Source organism: Neomonachus schauinslandi, chromosome 6 (assembly GCF_002201575.2).
Source record: "Neomonachus schauinslandi chromosome 6, ASM220157v2, whole genome shotgun sequence".
In the NCBI taxonomy this organism is placed as follows: domain Eukaryota; kingdom Metazoa; phylum Chordata; class Mammalia; order Carnivora; family Phocidae; genus Neomonachus; species Neomonachus schauinslandi.
This window is the reverse complement of record NC_058408.1, coordinates 121,840,033-121,859,057: the sequence shown is the minus strand read 5'-3', so window position 1 is coordinate 121,859,057 and position 19,025 is coordinate 121,840,033. Positions and strand designations below refer to the sequence as shown.

Sequence of the window (19,025 nt, the reverse complement as noted above, 5' to 3'; positions counted from 1 at the left end):
CCCCCCCCGGCAGGCACTATCATGTACTCGTGAAGAACATGGGCTTTGTCACTAGAATAACTTGGATTTATCGCTGTGCAACCTCAGGTATACTTAACTTAGCTCTGACCTTCCTCTTCTATGGAGTGGAGATCAACAGCGATTTCACGAAGTTATGGAGAGGATTAACTGAGTCGGGACAGATGTAAAGTGCTTAGAAAGTGTCAAGGGCCAGACGTTATTGTGACTATCACTCCCACTGCTACCTAATTAATAACTCTGATGGGCCAGGATCCTGTGCCACAAGAAAGCCTACCCCCAGCGTAGCAATGCTTGCAAACGTGCTCAGTGAAACAGAACTTCATTACCAAAGAGGCCGGCACGGCACTGCTGGAGGAATTTTCTTCCATCCTTCTGCTGTTTATGAATAAACTAGAGATTTCCAAGACTTCATTGTGGAGGTTTCGTAGCTGAAGATGCCGATATCCTGGAATAATGCAGAATTGGGAGAAACCTGTTAGCCACGCACCCCAGAGCTCTGCACAGAAGACACCCCAGGGAGGGCAGTCAACGGTCGGCGGAAATCAGGCCTTGCGACTGGTGGGGAGTGGCAGCCAGGAGATGCCTTTTCATCGGCAGACTGCTGCCCCTGGGGACAGTTCTGGATCACCCAGTGGCAACCAACTTGTCTAGGTACTGTTTCTAACATTGACTCAAACCGGAAATCCTAAACTCAAACAAAATATACTAGGAAAACCTGACCATCTCTGTATCAAGTCATCTACAGTCACTGTTTTACAAATATTCCCTCTTAGAACAGTTTTAGTGATAATATTCCTACAATAGAGGGTTGGCTAAGTAAGTTATGGTGTGAATGTCTGTATAAAATGGAATAACAAGCAGCCAGTAAAAGTGGTGATGAAGATGCATGGCTATCAACATGAGAAGTTGCTCCCTACGTACATCAGGAAGTGAAAACCAGTAAGGTGCAAAGGACTAAGATTAGTAGGAAGCCTATTTGTTAAAAATATACATTATGTAATATATATATGTATGCATATTACGTATAGTATGTAAATACATGGGCAGAAAAACAAAGCCTGCAAAAGAAATACACCAAAAGTGATGGTTTTGGATGGGAAATGGATGGTTAAAAAGAATTGTTTTTGCTTCTCTGTACTTTCTCATATTTCTGTAATAACTCTTATGAACTGAATTGTGTCCTCCCCAAATTCTTATGTTGAAGCTCTAACTCCTAGGATCTCAGAATGTGACTATATCTGGAGGTAGGGCTTTTAAAGAGGGTTAGGGCCTTTAAGGAAGTTAAAATAGGTCATTAGGGTGAGCCCTAAACCAGTATAATTGGTGTCCTTATAAGAAGAGATTAGCACAAAGACCGAGAGAGACACCTGGAGCCATGCACACAGACGGAGGGACAACCATGTGAGGACACAGCAAGAAGGTGGTCGTCTGCAAGCCAGGGAGAGAGGCCTTGGGAGAAACCAATCCCGCCAACATGCTGATCTGCAGAACTGTGGAGAAAGACATGTCTGCTGTCTAAGCTCCCAGTCTGTGGTGTTCTGTTACAGCGGCCTGAGCTGACTAAGGCAGTGACCATGGGCTACCTGCATGGTGGGGAAGAAAAACAGGGAAAGAACAAACTGTAGAAGCCCATCACATGCTTGTGGCAGTTTGTGGTTGTGGGAAGAAGTACTAGAACCTTGGTACTCAGAGCAGACCTGCAGTTCAGCATCCCTGGGAGCTTGTTAGCAATGCAGAATCTCACGCCCCACCCCAGACCTACTGAGTCAGAATCCGCATTTTATTACCAAGAGTCCCAGGAGACTCTGATACACATCAAAGTTTGAGGAGCAGACACAGCTAGGCCAACGGGGGCCGCAAGCAGAAGCTGCAGGAGAGCGCAGCTAGGCTGAACCACCTCAGGCCAACAGCTCTGGCCTTGGCTCAGCGTTCTCCATCTGCCCCTGTTCTGCCCCCCACACCCAGTCCAGCTCCCGACCCTGGGCGTGGCTGGGGCCTACTCCCACCATGGCCTGCTGATGCCACGAGCGTGCCTCAGCCCGCCTCCTCTCAGCCTTTTTTTTTTTAATTTTTAAATTTTTTTAAAGTAAGCTCTAGACCCAACGTAGGGCTTGAACTCAGGACCCCCAGAACAAGAGTCCCCTGCTCTACCGACTGAGCTACCAGGTGCCCCTGGGGCTCCTCTCCTAACGTCAGTCCGTGCTCTAAACCCGCCAGGGTGCGGTGGGTGCTCCTGGGAAGGTGCGTGCAGGAGCACAAACATGCCTCCCCACACAAGCAGAAGCAGAGGCCGCACTCTTAGGGGATGTTGTCAACACCTCCGATTTTAGGATAATGTAAAAGAAAATTCTCTTTTGATATGTTCGTCAACAATGTTCAAATCTGTATTATTTCTTTGTGCCTCTTATTTTAACTTCGTGCTATGGAAATTTTAAACCCACACAAGTCGAAGGAAGAGCATCATGAACTCCGGGGAATCCATCACTTAGCTACAATAATGATTAGCATTTTGACAATTTTATTCTACCTCGTTTTAAAGCCTTGAGTGGGATGATTCTCTGAGCGGTTACGGCTGAGCTGTTGTTTTCCACAACTGCAAAACGAAGAAATATGAGGTCTTCAAAGTGAACCCGGAAGAGAAACTGTTCATTCCACATGGGGTTCAGAGTGTTCCGGTGGATGGGCTTTGTGCGGAAGTGGCAGCTGTCTAGGGGCATGCCCAGCACGTCGACTTCGATACACGGGCTCCCCGTGCCGCTGCTCGGACACACGTTTTGACCAGAGACGATCTGAGGGGGAGAAAAGGATCTAAATCACCGAAGATGCAAAAGAAACAGAGCAATCTCTGTACCTCACTGCTTCCCTCCACCAAGAGGGACAGAGAACACTCTGGAATGAACACGGTAAATGGTTAATAAAGTTGCTAAAAAAAAAAAGAGAAGTGATTGTAATCAGGTCATCACACGACTGGAATCATGTGAAAGCCTATTTTGTCAACAGCATTCACCTGATTGTAACCCTTCAACTGTGAAAATGTTCAACTCCTTTCAAAAACCAAGCAATCAAGATGATTAAGTTTCTCAAGAAGGCAAGAGAAGAGGGGACTGTAGGCAATGTAACCGAGCATTGGTTCCTAACATTCTGTTCAAAAGGTTTTCGGTGGATATATTTGATATACCCCAAATCTTTTTCTTTTCTTTTTTTTTTTTTTTTTAAAGATTTTATTTATTTGACAGAGAGAGACGCAGCAAGAGAGGGAACACAAGCAGGGGGAGTGGGAGAGGGAGAGCAGGCTTCCCACCGAGGAGGGAGCCCGATGCGGGGCTCGATCCCAGGACTCTGGGATCATGACCTGAGCCGAAGGCAGACGCTTGACGACTGAGCCACCCAGGTGCCCCCCCAAATCTTTTTCTTGAAGAGTGGGTTTTGGCGCAAGTCTCAGGGAATGTTGTTAAAAATCAATCCACAGCCTTCTGTAAGTAGATGGAACTCTACGTGAGTCCAGCTGAAATGGTCAGACAGAAAGGGGTGGCTGCCCTTGTCTTGGGGCCAGAAGAAAGCAGTTTGGGGGGGGGACACATGTGAGTGGGATCCCCCCGCCTCTGAGGTGTTGTGAGCCCAGGCTGTCCGGCAGTCTTCCTTTGCAGCCAGACAAACAGGATGTGAACTTGGAGAGAAGAGGTAACTTCGTCCCTCTCTGCCTTTTCTATCACCATCCAGTGGTTTTTTTCCCTCTATCAACTAAGTGGGAGTGAAAGAACAGGGAATAAATCTGGGTGATGAGCTACTGGGGCTCAGCTGTTAGAGGCAGCCTGTGAAGTTCTGATGATCAGTTAATTAGGTAATAAACGGAATAAGTAGAGGCCCGGGAATGATATAGGTTAAGCTGCAAAGAGAAAAGATACTTAATTGATTTGTATATTGAAGCCTGTCTGATCTTTTAAGAACTTGTCAGAGTTTAAGATGATCTGCTCTAACCAGGAGCTCAACGTTTATGGGATCCACTCACAGTTATAATGCTCGGGGGCTGGAGGACAGAATTACCATCATCAATACACAGCTGAAGCAGGGACCTCATAAATCCACCGACTGGGCTCTGGCAGATACAGGGCCTGGTGACAGCGTACCTAAACCATAGCCACTGCTTTCTGAGAGGTAAAGACATGCCTTTGGGAACTAAATCTGCATGAACAAGACTGTGACATGAGACCTTTGTAATACCTTGAATTCAAGACCAGTTCATATTCAGGAAGGCTTACAGATCCTACTATAATCTGAAAACAGAGGCCATGCTTACAGTTAAGGAATAGACGGCAGGCTCCATGTTGTCCAGGTCTCTTTCCAAGGGCGAAAACTTCTGATACATGGGACAGTTCTTGTCCCACAGAACTGGGGGTTTCAGAACATAACCACAGCCACCGTTGGCCTCAAACATGGCAGCATTTAAATGTAAGGGGAGATCTGCAAAATAAAGTCAATATTGCTTGTTACTTGGTGGCTCACGTGTCATCTTACACATTTACTTTTAAGCTCAAAAGAACTTTGGATCCATTTTCCCCTAAGCTGAAGCATGAAGAAGAGATGACCATGCATTCACGGCATAGACTGAGTGCCTACTGCACCTGAGACACAGCTGGTGACAAGACGAGGAATCTGCCTTCGTGGAGCTCACGCTCCATCCCACGTTCTGCCACTTAAAAACTCTTGCAAATAAAAATTCACAATATCCATCCGGAAAAATCCTGGAAATACCTCATTTTATACTGAATTTTAGAAAGGGTAATGGCATTTTCGTATCCCCATGCACCAACCATTGCAGACAGTTGTATGAGCAATTGTGGCTTTTTCAAATAGAAGATGAAATCTTAGGAATACAAGAGGGTATGTGCTATGGTGAGTGCTGTGAATTGTGTAAGACTGATGAATCACAGACCTGTACCTCTGAAACAAATAATACATTATGTTAAAAAAAAAAAAGAAACATTTGTTTTAAATGAAAAAAAAAAAGGCTAGGAGAAGAGCCAGAAAAACACACCTTGTCTTTGAAATCTCAATTTCAACCCATAAATCATAATACTTCTACCTCTTTGTTAAATAATTGTAATTCCATATGAAAACAAAATCATCACATGTGATTCACATCATGTCCACAATCCCTTCAATCCTCAATGCCTGGAACTCTCACAACAGCTTCCAGTATTTGGGGGCCAAATTTTATTTGGCACCATTCTCTGATGAATGATTGGACCCCTGCACTATTTTTGGACTCTTCCACACTCAAATGCTCATCCAATGGTGCAAGTCTGTATAAAAGTGGCCCAAATGAGCAAATAGTTTACGAGAAACATCTGACAAATGTTCCCTTAGATAGATTCCTCCCATGGGCAGAGTGAACTTTGCTACATGGACCAACATCAAGGAAGAGTGTGGTCAGCACCATGGAGCAGGGAGAAGTTGGCCTTCACTCGTCTTGTGTGTCACATTTCTCCATGTACGTGGAGTTGGCTGGGACCATGTGCCGGAATTTGAGGGGGGGGAAGATGTCTTAGACACGTGAGAGCTCCAGGGGACTCGGCCTCCTTATCTACAAAATTAGCACACTAGACCCCACCTCTCAGGCCCATCTGGTCCCCATGTGACTGATTCATCGAGGCTACGGAGGGAAGCAAACTAGCCCACGCCGCTGGTAAACATGAAATGGAGAAACGTTCCTAATGAAATTTTAGCAACTCCCACTCACTGCGCCCTTCCCGGGCACCAGCCCCCAATGCTAAGCAGTGTATGCATCAGTGCCTCCATAACCCATGGGGTAGGTCCTGTTAATATTTTCATTTTTATAGATAAAGAAATCAAGGCACAAGAAATGAACAAACTCAAGGCATGTGGCTAATGAGTGGTGGATGTTGGCGTTCACACCCAGACAGCCTGACCCAGCTTAACTACCAAACCAGGTAATGTATATTAACTACCGAGTCTGAACTGCTGAAGCTCTCACAGGGGTATCATAAAGACAAATGAGATGATGTGTGAAAGCCCCTACCCCGGCATGTGGCACATAGAAGGTGCTCGATAAACAGTAGCCATTAAATAGGACTATGATGTCAACACCCATTTGGGTTTGAAGTCTGAATGCATTAGCAATGTGTCATCATTGTAGCTTTCCAAAATCTGAAAGCACTTTTTCTTAACTTTCATTTGGTGATCCACCATGTAAAACAGATCCACGTGGAGCTGCTCAGTTGGAATAAAAGTGGGACCTCGAGTCCAGTCGTCCTACGGTCCTACGGCTGGTCCCAGAACTTCATCTAGGGCTATAGTTTTAAAATCCTGGTTCCAACCAATTGGACAGAGCATGTAGGAATCTATGTAACACCATCATCCCTCTCAGTCGATGCATGTGATGGCGTATCAAGCATAGCATCACCTTTAAAGTCTTCCGTTCTTTTAAAAACTCCATATTAAGTAGACACCATTCTCATAATATTTATCCCTATATTTTGGGGCTGGGAAAGTCATCATAAAGAGTGTGACAATCATTCAAGAAAGCATAATAAATATTAACAGAAGCTTGTCTTCAGATTAGGGCTGAAGGTCTATATATACTTGTAGGTCCTAAGACATGAGGCAAAAATTGTTCTGCCCCGGATGGAAAGAGCTTTGCAGGACTGTTGCCAGCAACAGCCAGGGTCTGTCTGCATGCCAGGCTCAGGTGAGTTTCCCAACTCAAGAGCTGGTTTTACTTAGGAGACGTGGGATACTCCTGGTTCTAGATAACTGCAGACCTTCCAGGAGTTGATGGAGCCATTAGAGATCCTGGGAAGAGATCAGCCTTAGTCTATGGACACCCCTTTGGGGCATCAGGGTTCCCTGAAATTCAGGAAGTGGTAAGGTAGATGATCCATAGAACATATCTGGAGACTAGAGGGACACTGGGAGGGGGGTTCAGTTATTTGGTTGGGACATTTCATGGAAAATCAAGCACTCCCTAACCTAGAAATTCTTTTCAAAAATTAAAAAATAATTATTCCAATGTTGACTCTTAATTTGGACTTGCATTCACAGAGAAGTACCTAGAAGAGACCTGGACCAAAACTCACGAACCACAGGTTCAGACTGCAGTGGGGCTGATAGAGACAATCTGTTTCAGCTCAGTGCAGCATGCATTTATTGAGCACCTACTGTGTGCAAGGTCTTGCTCTGGCTCTACCCCCAGTTTGGGGAAATGAAGACTATTTTTACAGATGAACACACTGAGACTGCATGTAGCTTGTGCTCTGTCCAGTGTGGGGAGAAGTTTATCATTGCTTGCCATATTGGAATCAAGAGAGGATATATGGCAGTACTCCCTCCTGGGAGTTGGAAGGTTTTGCAGAGAAACTTGAGGATGAACTGCACAACACTGCTATCTGCCTCCTCTGAGTGGGGAAGCTCCAACATGCTCTCTGGCTTGACTTGGGACAGAGGAGAAGCCTTCCCGGGTGAGTGGAGGCCACGCGCCAGCCTCAGCGCGTGTTTCAGACTGCAGCGTGGCTCAAGGAGGGGCCGTTCCTGCGTCCCCTTCAGCTGGGGCTCCCCCTGCCATTGGTGGGGCCGGCATGTCTGCAGCAGCCTTGGCACTTCAGGAGAAAGGACACATCCAAAACCAAATGCATTTCCATTTCCTTGAGAAAAAGATTTTTTCTAGTTATTTCAGTTTACTTAAAATATTTCAGTATCATAATAACCAAGGGGACCAGTGGACACAGGGCTAAGTACAGGGCCAGAGATGTGAACCCACAAGCCACTTGGGACAGATTGAAAAGAAATTTTTACAACTTTGAAAATATTTCATTACTATTTCCACTTGTGAGTCCAAATCATACTGTTTTCATAACTTATCAAAAAACACTGACGATAGTTAATGTTTGTGGAATGCTTTCTATGTGCCAAGCACTATGTTAAGTATGGTACTTCACTTGCGTTGACTTATTAATATCAATTGAAAGAAACAAATATTAAAGGGCAAAAAATAGGACTGATATCTGTGACCATACATCTGCGAGGTCAGCCACGAATGGGCCGTGTTGGCGCCAGTGCCAGGCTGCTAGGTGGTCCCAGGACTAATACTGTGGTTTGACCTTGGCTGGAGACAGGGCTGTGCTGATGGGTCAGCATGGTTAGCGAGGATCTGATTCAGTTCACGTGAGAGGCATGGGGAGGCCGCTCCACTGTTCAAAGGAAAGACTCTGGTTTTTGAATGAGCTTCTAGGAAACACTTCTCTTTTATTCTTTCTTCATGTTCTGTAACTCCCTCCTCCCCACCCCCCACTCCCATAATCAAGTGGAAACAAAACGCTTTATCCTCTAAACTCACAGGGTCCTTGAAACTATTATTATAAGTCGTTCTATAACGTGCAGCAAATTAACCACTCTGTGCCTTGGTTTGCTCATCTGAGAAATGGGGATCATAAAGGTATCTACCTTGTAGATTAAATGAGATAATAGGGAGAGGGGTCAAGAATTCAGCACAGTGCCTGGTGCCCGGTGAGCCTGCCGTAAACCATAGCTCTTACCTGGAGTTTTAGGTCTCCTCAGTTCCCCTGTTAGGAGAGTCTCATCCACAGTGGAGAAACACACGCACTACTCTCTCTGTTCATGTAGGTCACGTACTTGTTTTTTTTTTTGTGTTAGCCCCTTCCAGAGCAACAACCATTCTCTATCTCAATCTCAAAGGGAAGACAAGAAGCTAAAATGTTTTTAGTGTGCCAAGTGTTTGGAGCAACACTACTTTTTGACGGCAAGAACAAGAGCTTAGCAAGAGAACTTACTAAGGGGTATTAGGAAATCTCTACCCCAAAGATCTTTAAAAACAAACTGGACACAGCCCTATCAAGTGCAGTTGTATGTTTAAAAAATGCTTTAAAAAGGGGGCAGGGAACAGGAGACAATTAGGGGCCCCTTCATGGTTCTTATCTATTGCCTTAACCGAAACATCCAGGGCACAATTCCATATCAAATTCAGTCCTCTGTACTTTACCCGTCACATATGGTGTGCCCCGTGTGGAATCTGGCCCCCTTCAACAACCTCGTTTGTTGCACTACATTTGCTGAAATATAAGACGCAGAGGGGAGCAGCGGGGAGGCACCCTTCTGGGTGAAGCAGGCCCATTACCATCTGTCTGGTAGTTGAGCGCCACGAACTGTATCCCATGGAGCCAGAACATGAGGGGGTTGGGGTTGGAGGAGTCGATGCGGGTGGCAGCCGGGTAAGTCCTCAGCAGCTGACAGGCGGTGTGCTGGATCAGTTTCTGAGAATACCTGCGACACAGACGTTTGGCGGCATTTTCATTCAGCGATGAGATATGGTAACATTTGGGAGTCCTAATGATAGCGCTGAGGGATGTGGTTGGGTTGAGGGGGGAAGAAGATTCCTCCCAGGCCTGTCGCATTCCTTCACAGGAACCTAAACCCCCCAAAAGATTAGCCTCAGATTAGTGCAGAAAACTTGAAATATTTTAGAAAGATAAACCTGAACAACATCCCAGTAGGCAATCATAACACGTAACACATCAGAATACATCTTGCCTGTTCCTTGTGAGTTAGTCCACTACCTTGAAACAAAATGATGGCTAGTGTGTTTTAAGATGAGTGTAACAACACTAATTTAAATCAAAAGCCCGGAAGTCCTCTGCCTCCACATCTCATCTATTCTATGAATAAATTTACACAAATACACAACCACACATGCCCAAGGGTGTTCACTCTAGCATTGTTTTTTTCTCTTTAAAATAACAAAACAAAACAAAACCCCAAAAGCAAAAACTCCAAAACCACCACCATTACCACCACCACCACCCAGGAAGCAACCTAAATGTTCTACCAGCGAGGAAGCAGTTAAATAAATAACAGTCTACCCACACAATGGAATGCCACAGGGGCATTAATGAGAATAAGGTAGATATGTATAGAAAGCTATGAAGAAAGTTATAGCAAGTATAAAGTTATACAAGTCTCCCTGATTTTTTTTTTAACTTTTTAAAAGAATTTATTTATTTATTTGAGAGAGAGAGAGAGAGAGCATGAGAGGGGCAGGGGCAGAGGGAGAGGGAGAAGCAAACTCGCAAACTCCCTGCTGAGCATGGAGCCCCAGGCAGGACTTGATCCCAGGACCCTGAGATCATGACCTGAGCTGAAGTCAGATGCTTAACCACAAGTCTCCCTGATTTTAAACTATACTAACAAGTTATAGTAATCAAAACAATATGGTACTGGCATAAAAACAGACACATAGATCAATGAAACAGAATAGAGAGCCCAGAAATACACCCACATATATATGGTCAATTAATTTGTGACAGTGGAGCCAAGGATACACAACAGGGAAAGGATTATCTCATCAATAAATGGTGTTGGGAAAGCGGGATATCCACATGCAAAAGAATGAAACTAGACCATTATCTTACACCATACACAAAAAATTAACTTGAAATTGTTTAAAGACTTGCATGTAAGACCTGAAACCACACAACTCTTAGAAGAAAACAAAGGCAATAAGCTTCCCGACATTAGTCTTGGTGTTGAATTTTTGGATCTGACTCCAAAATTAAAGGTAACAAAAGGAGAAATAAACAAGTGGGACTACAGCAGACTGAAATGCTTCTGCATAATAAAGGAAATCATCAGTAAAAAGAAAAGGCAATCTACTGAATGGGAGAAAATATTTGCAAATCATATATTCAATAAGGGGTTAATATCCAAAGTGTATAAAGAACTCAAATAGCTCAGGAGCAAAAAAACTATTTGATTAAAAAATGAGCAGAGGATTTAAGCAGACATTTTTCCAAAGAAGACATACAGATGGCCAACAGGCACACGAGAAGAAGAACATCAATAATCACCAGGGAAATGCAAACCAAAACCACAACAAGATATCACCTGTTAGAATGGCTATTATCAAAAAGACAAGAAATAACAAGTGTGGGAGAGGGTGTGGAGAAAAGGGAAATTTCAAACACTGTTGGTGGGAATACAAACTGGTGCAGCCACTACGGAAAACAGTATGGAATTTCCTCAAAAAATTAAAGATAGAACTACCATATGATCCAGCTATACCACTTCTGGATATTTATCTAAAGAAAATAAAAACACCAATTCTAAAAAGATACATGCATCCCAATGTTCACTGCAACATTATTCACAACAGCCAAGATATGGAAACAACCTAAGTATCCAGTGAAGGATGAATGGATAAGGAAGACATGGTATATATACACACAGTGGAATACTACTTAGCCATAAAAATGCAGGAGATCCTGCCATTTGTAACAACACGGATGGATTTTGAGGGTATAATGTTAAGTGAAATAAGTCAGAAAGAGACAAATACCATATCATTTCACTCATATATGAAATATAAAAAACAAAACAAACACATAAAACCAAACAAATCTCCTGGATACAGAGAACGGATCGGTGGTTATCAAAGGGGGAGGGAGGTGGGATAGGTGAAATGGGTGAAGGAGGTCAGGTATATGGTGATGGATGATAACTAACTAGATTTATGGTAGTGCATACAAAGATCGAATTACTATGTTGTACACCTGAAACTACTATAGTGTTATATACAAATTTAACCTCAAGGAAAAAAAAGTTATCCAAGTATGTTGTTATATTCCATTTGGATTATCTTAAAAAGAATCTTCTTTTTCTTTTATTTATTTATTTATTTATTTATTTATTTATTTATTTATTTGAGAGAGAGAATGAGAGAGAACACATGAGAGGGGGGAGGGTCAGAGGGAGAAGCAGACTCCCTGCCGAGCAGGGAGCCCGATGTGGGACTCGATCCAGGGGCTCCAGGATCATGACCTGAGCTGAAGGCAGTCGCTTAACCAACTGAGCCACCCAGGCGCCCAGAAGAATCTTATTTTTCTTGAACAAAACACAATAAACTTAACAGTGGTTACCTCTGGGGAATAGAACTGGGACATAGAGAGTGGAAAGGAATTTTAATAATACTCTGAAATGTTTAGTTTTTAACTATGAGAATTTATTACTTTTATAATAAAAAGTAATTAGAAATAAAATGGATATATCTTCTGGAGTTATAAGGATGAAGAGTTCCAAGAACACTAGAATGTTCCAAGGTGGCTCCAATTTTTACTTTTGAGGCAAACACTGTTAGAACGTCTTCAGTGAAAACTTTTTAGGAAGTTAAAAGTGTAAATTTGTAATTTTAAGGATATTGGTACCACACGTAGATAACATAAATATTCATGAACATAAAAAAAGAAATTAAAAGTTCAAGGGAAGTGCTTAGACGGTCAAGTATTGGAATCATCCAGCATGCAGAATTGGGCCAAAATATTGGAAGAAGGTGACTTTACTTTTTCCAGATGCTTTGTTAAACGATGCTGTCTCCCCAGGGCTCATTCTGCCCGGATTGTTGCCAAAAATGGACTTCCTGCTTTTCCTTTCTTTTCCTCTGCTAGAGCCAGATGCATTTAGAGTTGACAGGCCTGTTCCCATAAAATGAAAATAAATAAGCCAAAAACTACAAGCAAGGGAACTCAACATTTTCCATCCCTGTTACTGTTTATTTTGAAGTCCTACTACTGCCTTGCAGCCCTGGGCAAGAAGACCTACTAGCATTTTTAGCGCAGTTAATAATAGCATTGCAGGCAATGATAGCAAAGCTTCTCTCTCTCTGGAGGCAAACGTGACAAGAACCGCAAGATGATCGCAAAATCACACACACACCCGCTTGACTGTGCCCCAGAAAGATTTTGAAAAACTGCAGGAAAAGAAAGCGCCCCAGTCAATATTTAATTATCAGAACCTAATTACTCAACTCGGAGCGATAAAATAATGGGTCAAAGCCTGAGCTTCAGCGTCACACTGTCTGGGTTCAGTTCCTGCAAGTAGGAGGTTGGCTTAACATCTACCTTTTCTGTTCCTCAGTGTCCTTATCCACGAAATGGGTGTGATGATAGGAACTCGCTCACAGGGTTAGTCTGAGGGCTTGGTGGGAAATACGTGATGACGATCCTGATGGTTCATGGCTTCTCTTGTGAGTTTACTCCTAGTCCAACCACTGCCTGACCCTTCCCGCCTGGCACAGTGCCTGGGGTGCAGTGGTAACTTCACAGACTTTTGCTGAATGAGGAAATGAATGCAGACCTGGCTCCAGTGCAGGGAGAGTCATTTAAAAGCACTGATGAAGCCAGAGTTGCCTCCAAACCCTTCCACTGTGTACAACCGTGCCACTAGAAAGTCACTCCTTCACCCGAAGCAGCATGCAGGAGGTCCTCTTTGAGATAAAAATATACCTTTCAAGAACATCAGCAGAGAAGACAGGATAAGGCGGTGCTTAATAAGAGCACAGACACTGGGGTTTACACACTATTCCTAGTGGTGTGACCTCACATAAATAATTTAACCTCTCTGCATCACTCCCTCATCTATAAAAGGGTCGTGCTTAGGGTTGAATGAGATCATGTATATATACATGCTCAGTAGAGTGTCTTGCTCAGAGAAAGTGCTCAGTTCATAGCAGCTGTGGGGCTTCTAAATTTTTTTTTTTCCTTTTAAGTATCTGTAACCACGAAGACGCACACACTTGGACTAGGAGGTTCTCATGCTTTATCTTAAAATTTTGTGTGAATTTTGCTCTGTGCATAATGATGTAATAGTAGGTTTTCTCCCAAGGGCCTAGAGTGAGGGGCCTGTTCACTCTGGGATTTTTGCACACATCCTGGCATGCGTCAAAGGGTATGTGGGCCCTTTTGTGAAGAGCCTGGTCATTCCCTTGGGGTGAGGACACAAGAAAACAAGGGCTGGGTGATCAAGAAAAGGGAAGGAATCCAGGGAGGCCCACAGAAGTAACTGAGAGAGCAACAAAGAGCCTTCTTCTGCCCTGTTGGCCCATTTACCAATGACAACAACAACAACCACTCCCAGAGAGCCCCAATTCTTTTCTGGATAGCTTGCTAATCACATTATATACTTTATTGCTAATTTTTATAACTACCCTGCAAGTTAGGACATAATATGCCTTTTTTTTTTTTTTACAGATAAGGAATTTGGAAGTGCAGAGAAGTTATGTAACTGTCCCAGTCAAGGCCACTGAGGAGTTGAGCTCTGCTGCTGAAGCAGGTTCATGATCTTGGGGAAGTTAATTTACTTCTGGGGAAGGTCATACTACATGATCTTCATGGTGCCTCACTGCTCTGAAGATTTTTTTGCATGTGGCTCCTTGGAAGGGACTCGGAATGGTGAAGGTACAATGCATTGAAATTGATAAGGTAGCAAAATTAAAGTTGATAGTGTAGCAAAATAAACATTTTATGGTGTTTTCCCCATGAGCATTGAGACAAAGCATAATAACAATAAATATTTAGAAGCTATTAGGACAATGATTCTGGCAGCATGGTTTTATTAATTTTGAGAGGAAATAAATTTGGGGAGAGAAAAATGTAAGAAACTTCAGTCACTTAAAAAAACCAACAACAACCCCAAATTAAATGTAGTATACTTATAAAGAACATATGCTATATAAACACTTTTAAAAAACAGCATTCTTGGAATTTTAAACATAAGCCAAATAACCCTTAGCCTGTGCCTCAAGTCAGAAGCTGGACCCAGTGACCTTTTGGCTCTCCCACAATTCTCTCTTGGTACAGAAACTTTCTTTCACAGTGACTTCAAATATCTTTGGGAATTTGTGCTCTTTAATCTGTGCTTGAGAAGAAAAGACAAAGCCTGTGGAATGGTTTGGGTGTGGTGTCTGCTGAATTTATAAAGAACAAGAGATGCAGTGATACTAGAATGTGAGCATGTGAGTGATTACTGATCTGTGAATGCAGTGGTCCTCACACTTGTTCCAGTCATAAAGGACATGCAGGCCACGAGGCTCCTTGACAGGAAGAGGACTTTATCCCACCATGAGAACGATTTCCCCAGCGGCAAGTATGATCATATCATACTTAACGTGACAAAGTCACGATCTGTGAAGCGAAACCTAAATAGCTAAGTTCTTAAATTTCTTTGAAAACTCTGATGGCTACTTATTAATTCACATCTTCCTCAACAGCATTTGCTACCAGATAAGCAGCAGTAGCTGCCAAAAGTTTAAAAACAGTTTAGGGGTGAAAGCTTGAAACTGAAGAAGTTCTATCTGTGATTTTTTCCATGTGTGTGAAAAGATCACTATTACCTAATTTTTTAATAGCCTAATACCCTTGTCCTGTTTGCAGGGCAGAGTGTGAGAAGTGGGGCTTAAGAGAGGCCTCTGGAGGCCAGGATCTGCATTCACGTGCAGGGCTGAAACGTCAACTCCCTTCTCTGGGCCAAGTTTGTATACCCCATTTCCCAACATTCAGATGAATCTCCTGATTCCAGCTGCTTTCCCATCCTCAGAAATTTTGCACAAGGGGATCCTTTTTCAGAGTCTAAGGAGATGAATTTTTCTGACTTCCATGTATTTATGGACTCTCCTGTTTGCCCTGCAGCCCCTGCTGCCCCATTTATGGGACACGCAATTGGGTGAGCACACTGAGATCACACCCTAACAAGAGGGACACGGTCGTGCAAGGGTTAAGAGCAGGGCTTTGGAGATAGACAGGCTTCAGAATCACAGTTTACCTTGTATTAACTGAAATGCACATTTTTGGAGGGAGGAATGGTTTATCATCATGAACTTCTAGAAATAGCAAGCTGGGGAAACCTACTCTCCCACTGAAATCCCATCCTTGGCCCTGTGGTTCAGGTGGAGCCTCACTACCCAGCTCAGAGATGGGGAATGTGCCATTGGCCCTCGACTGTCAGAGCTCTGCATTCCCTGGGTCACAGGCACTGGTTCAGGGATGGGCAAAGGACTCAATGGAAAACAATGAAACTGCGGCTGAAATTTCTGGAAGAGGCTCTAAGATGGAAGCTGATCTGGAAACATGTGGTGCTAGCCTGCTGTAGCTGCCTTGCTACCACAAAGGAAACAGGCCCAACCCAGAGGAGGCAGAATGAGAAATGGGGAAGAGAAGCCCTGGATCAAGCTGTACCTGAAACTTGTGTATCCCTTCATGTTTCAGTACAGGAGCCAATAAATTTCCTTTTTGCTTAAGTCAATTTCTACCACTTTCAAACAAAAGACTCTTAGATGATACATCAGGAAAACTTGGACCAGTGTGTCTCCTTCAGATTTCATTTTCTTTAAAAATGGGGATAAACCCACCTACCTCACAGAATTATTAGGATGTCAGTAACATGGTGTATGTGAGATACTTAGCACAAATCCTGGTACTGAAGGGCTTACTAAATTTTAGCTATTAGATGTTATAAATATTATTATCATTATTATTAACTATTATGAAAAGACATGACATCTGGAAAATAAACATTTTATGGCATTTTTCCTCATGACCATCAAAGCTAGTAATAATAATAATAATAATAATAATAATAATAATAATAAATATTTAGAAGGTAGTGTAACAATGACTTTGGTAACACAATTTAGTTATTTTGAAAACATTCGCAATGTCCAATTAAATCAACAGCACATTTTTACCTTTTGCTATCTTTAAATGTTACAGATGGTATTGCCCACCCTTACCTGGAAATTTTACTGCTTGGCAATAGATGACAAGGTCAGAAAGCTCCGGTGCAATTTGTCTGCTTTCCTTTTTATTCTGAGGAAGATAAAATTCTTCTCCCAGTTCCATGTCATAAACCTATCAAGAGAAAAATGATCCCGGTTTACACAGGAAGCGTACGCCCACCCACCTCTGAATCCCCAAAGATCTTTATCTGTTCTTTCTCATGTCACAGTGTGTTTCGCATTGCTCTGTATCCATCCATATACATGTCCCAACACCTTTCCCAGAGTCAGGATTTTCTGAGAGCCAGCAATGAGCCTAACTCATCCTCATCTTGCCTTGGGGCACAGTCCAGTGTCTTAAATGTGGAACAGTGAATGCATACTTGTTGAATGAGAGATGACTGAGTATTCATCCTCTATGGCTCCAATTTTTGACATACTTTATTACCTGGCTCTCCAACAATGTCACTCACTACAACCTTGTCTGCAGATCTGCTCAGAGTCTACTCAGTGTGAGGCACTTGAAGGTAGGGTCTGGGTATCTCATTTAGATTTCTATTCTCCGTGTCATTCCTCTGTGAACACTTAACAGTCTGAGCCCTGTTTATCGGCTTGGTCATTCCAAACACTTTAAACATTCTAGAAATTCCTTGAATGTACCAGGCTGTCCTCTTGGCCTAAATGCCCTGTTTTTGTCTGCTTGGTCATATCTTCGTTTCCAACATCGTCCTCCCTGATGCTCCGATAACACTGTGTAGTCACTGGTCTTTCTACTCAGCTATAAGCATTTGTATTTGTCTCCATCACTAAACCACCTTCCGTGCCACCTCAGTGCCTGCCACACTCTATGCCTTCTGCAGCTATTGGTTGGATGAACCAGTGACTAACCTTCTACAAATGGCAGGTGGGTGTCCCATAGCATCACCATGTGGGCTTTGGCATCTAAGAGAAAGCGAGGGGGAAATGTGAAGGAAAGGGACAGGGAGGGAGTGAAATTCTACCCGCAATTGACAAGAGTACCATGGCCCAAGTGTAACTTAATAGAAACCATTCACTCACCTTTCCTTTGTTGCAAGCAGAGTTATCGGCTTTCTTTATCCTCTTGGGAATTTCTTCATTATACTCGAACTGAAGCTTGTCATTACATGATTTATTTTCAGGTCTGTCTTCTAAAATGTTGTCTGAAAATAAGTGGGCAGGCTTCAGCAAACGAGAACCCGATGTTTCACTTAAGAGCTATGTCTGTATCATTGCAAGGATATCCAGACACTCATGCTTATCTGTTAAGATTGAGGCTCTGGCTACATCTTACCAAAATGATGGCTTGGAGTATAATTTTTAAAATTTGTTAAATTTGGTCAATGATGTGTTTATTTTGGATTGAATGGACTCATTTACCAGTAGTTTTTGTACCCTACAGACATAGTCTAAATGAGAAGGCTCATGTCCATACAGATCATTAGGACCCTGCAAACCTTACTTTAGACACACATGTGTCAGAAGCCTCAGCACACAAGTCTGGGGAGGACTTAGTGGTAGAAGCACTTCTAGATGGTGCATACAGGAGTTAATCACTCTCACTTTAAAATGAAGCTATTAGCTTCTTTTACCTCTAGAAATGTCAAAACCTGGGGAAAAAAGATACTGTTATTTGCAATGCAGTTTTCACGATTCTACTTAATTGGAAAGTAAAGTTTTCATAATTGTTTATGAATTTATTAAGCGAAAACCTTGAGGATAGAAATTAACATTCACAATAGCTAAAGCATGACAGATAATCTTACACTTTGCTCTTGATTTGGTATTTCTATTCAAAATGACTTTAAAGGTGTTAGAGGTACGGCACAGTTATGCTCTTTTAAAATGAAAAATAAGAAAGCTCTCATTTCTCACTCAAGGTTCATGCTCTCATCAGACCATAAATGCTTAGACCAAAATATCCTTATACCAAATAAGGGCCACGCAGGCTGCCAAGAAGTAAATGAGATCAATCATTTTATTACATTTTTACTCATGTAAGTATCATGACTTCATCATGCTAATAAGGCCTAAGAAATTGGACACAGAATGCCGACATTCATGCAGTTAAAATGCCCAGTTCAAATGGCTTTACCTTCCTGACTGTTAGGAGCAGGAGAAGCAGTAAGGACATCTGCTATAGAAAAACAGAATCAGAAAGGGGATAAAAGTAAGGAAAATTAAGACAAAAAGCCAGATAAATTAAACTAAGGTATGAAGCAAAGCATAAATAACAATAGCTTAGATTGTAAGATAAATGAAACAAGAAATCCTCTATTGATTTAATATTTTGACTGTTAGGGATGCACGGGCTAGCAATAAAAGAAATGCAAACATTGTTAATGTTAATCATGCTGCCACATTCACATTACATATTTTCAGTTACTGTCATAACATTCCCAGTAATGCATTA

General features: G+C 42.6%; 1 protein-coding gene across 1 annotated transcript in view; it reads right to left on the bottom strand.

Moving 5' to 3' along the window:
- Window positions 1-118: 118 nt before the first annotated feature.
- Window positions 119-19,025, bottom strand: part of PLCE1 (phospholipase C epsilon 1) — a 272,899-nt gene continuing 253,992 nt past the window's right edge. Inside the window, exons 20-27 of the mRNA XM_044916220.1 lie at window positions 17,654-17,775; window positions 16,610-16,727; window positions 12,387-12,518; window positions 9,173-9,463; window positions 4,319-4,482; window positions 2,549-2,810; window positions 296-466; window positions 119-168 (exon numbers count right to left, since the gene is read on the bottom strand). Of these exons, the coding sequence (XP_044772155.1) occupies window positions 119-168; window positions 296-466; window positions 2,549-2,810; window positions 4,319-4,482; window positions 9,173-9,463; window positions 12,387-12,518; window positions 16,610-16,727; window positions 17,654-17,775 (1,310 nt within the window). The remainder of the gene's footprint in view (window positions 169-295; window positions 467-2,548; window positions 2,811-4,318; window positions 4,483-9,172; window positions 9,464-12,386; window positions 12,519-16,609; window positions 16,728-17,653; window positions 17,776-19,025) is intronic.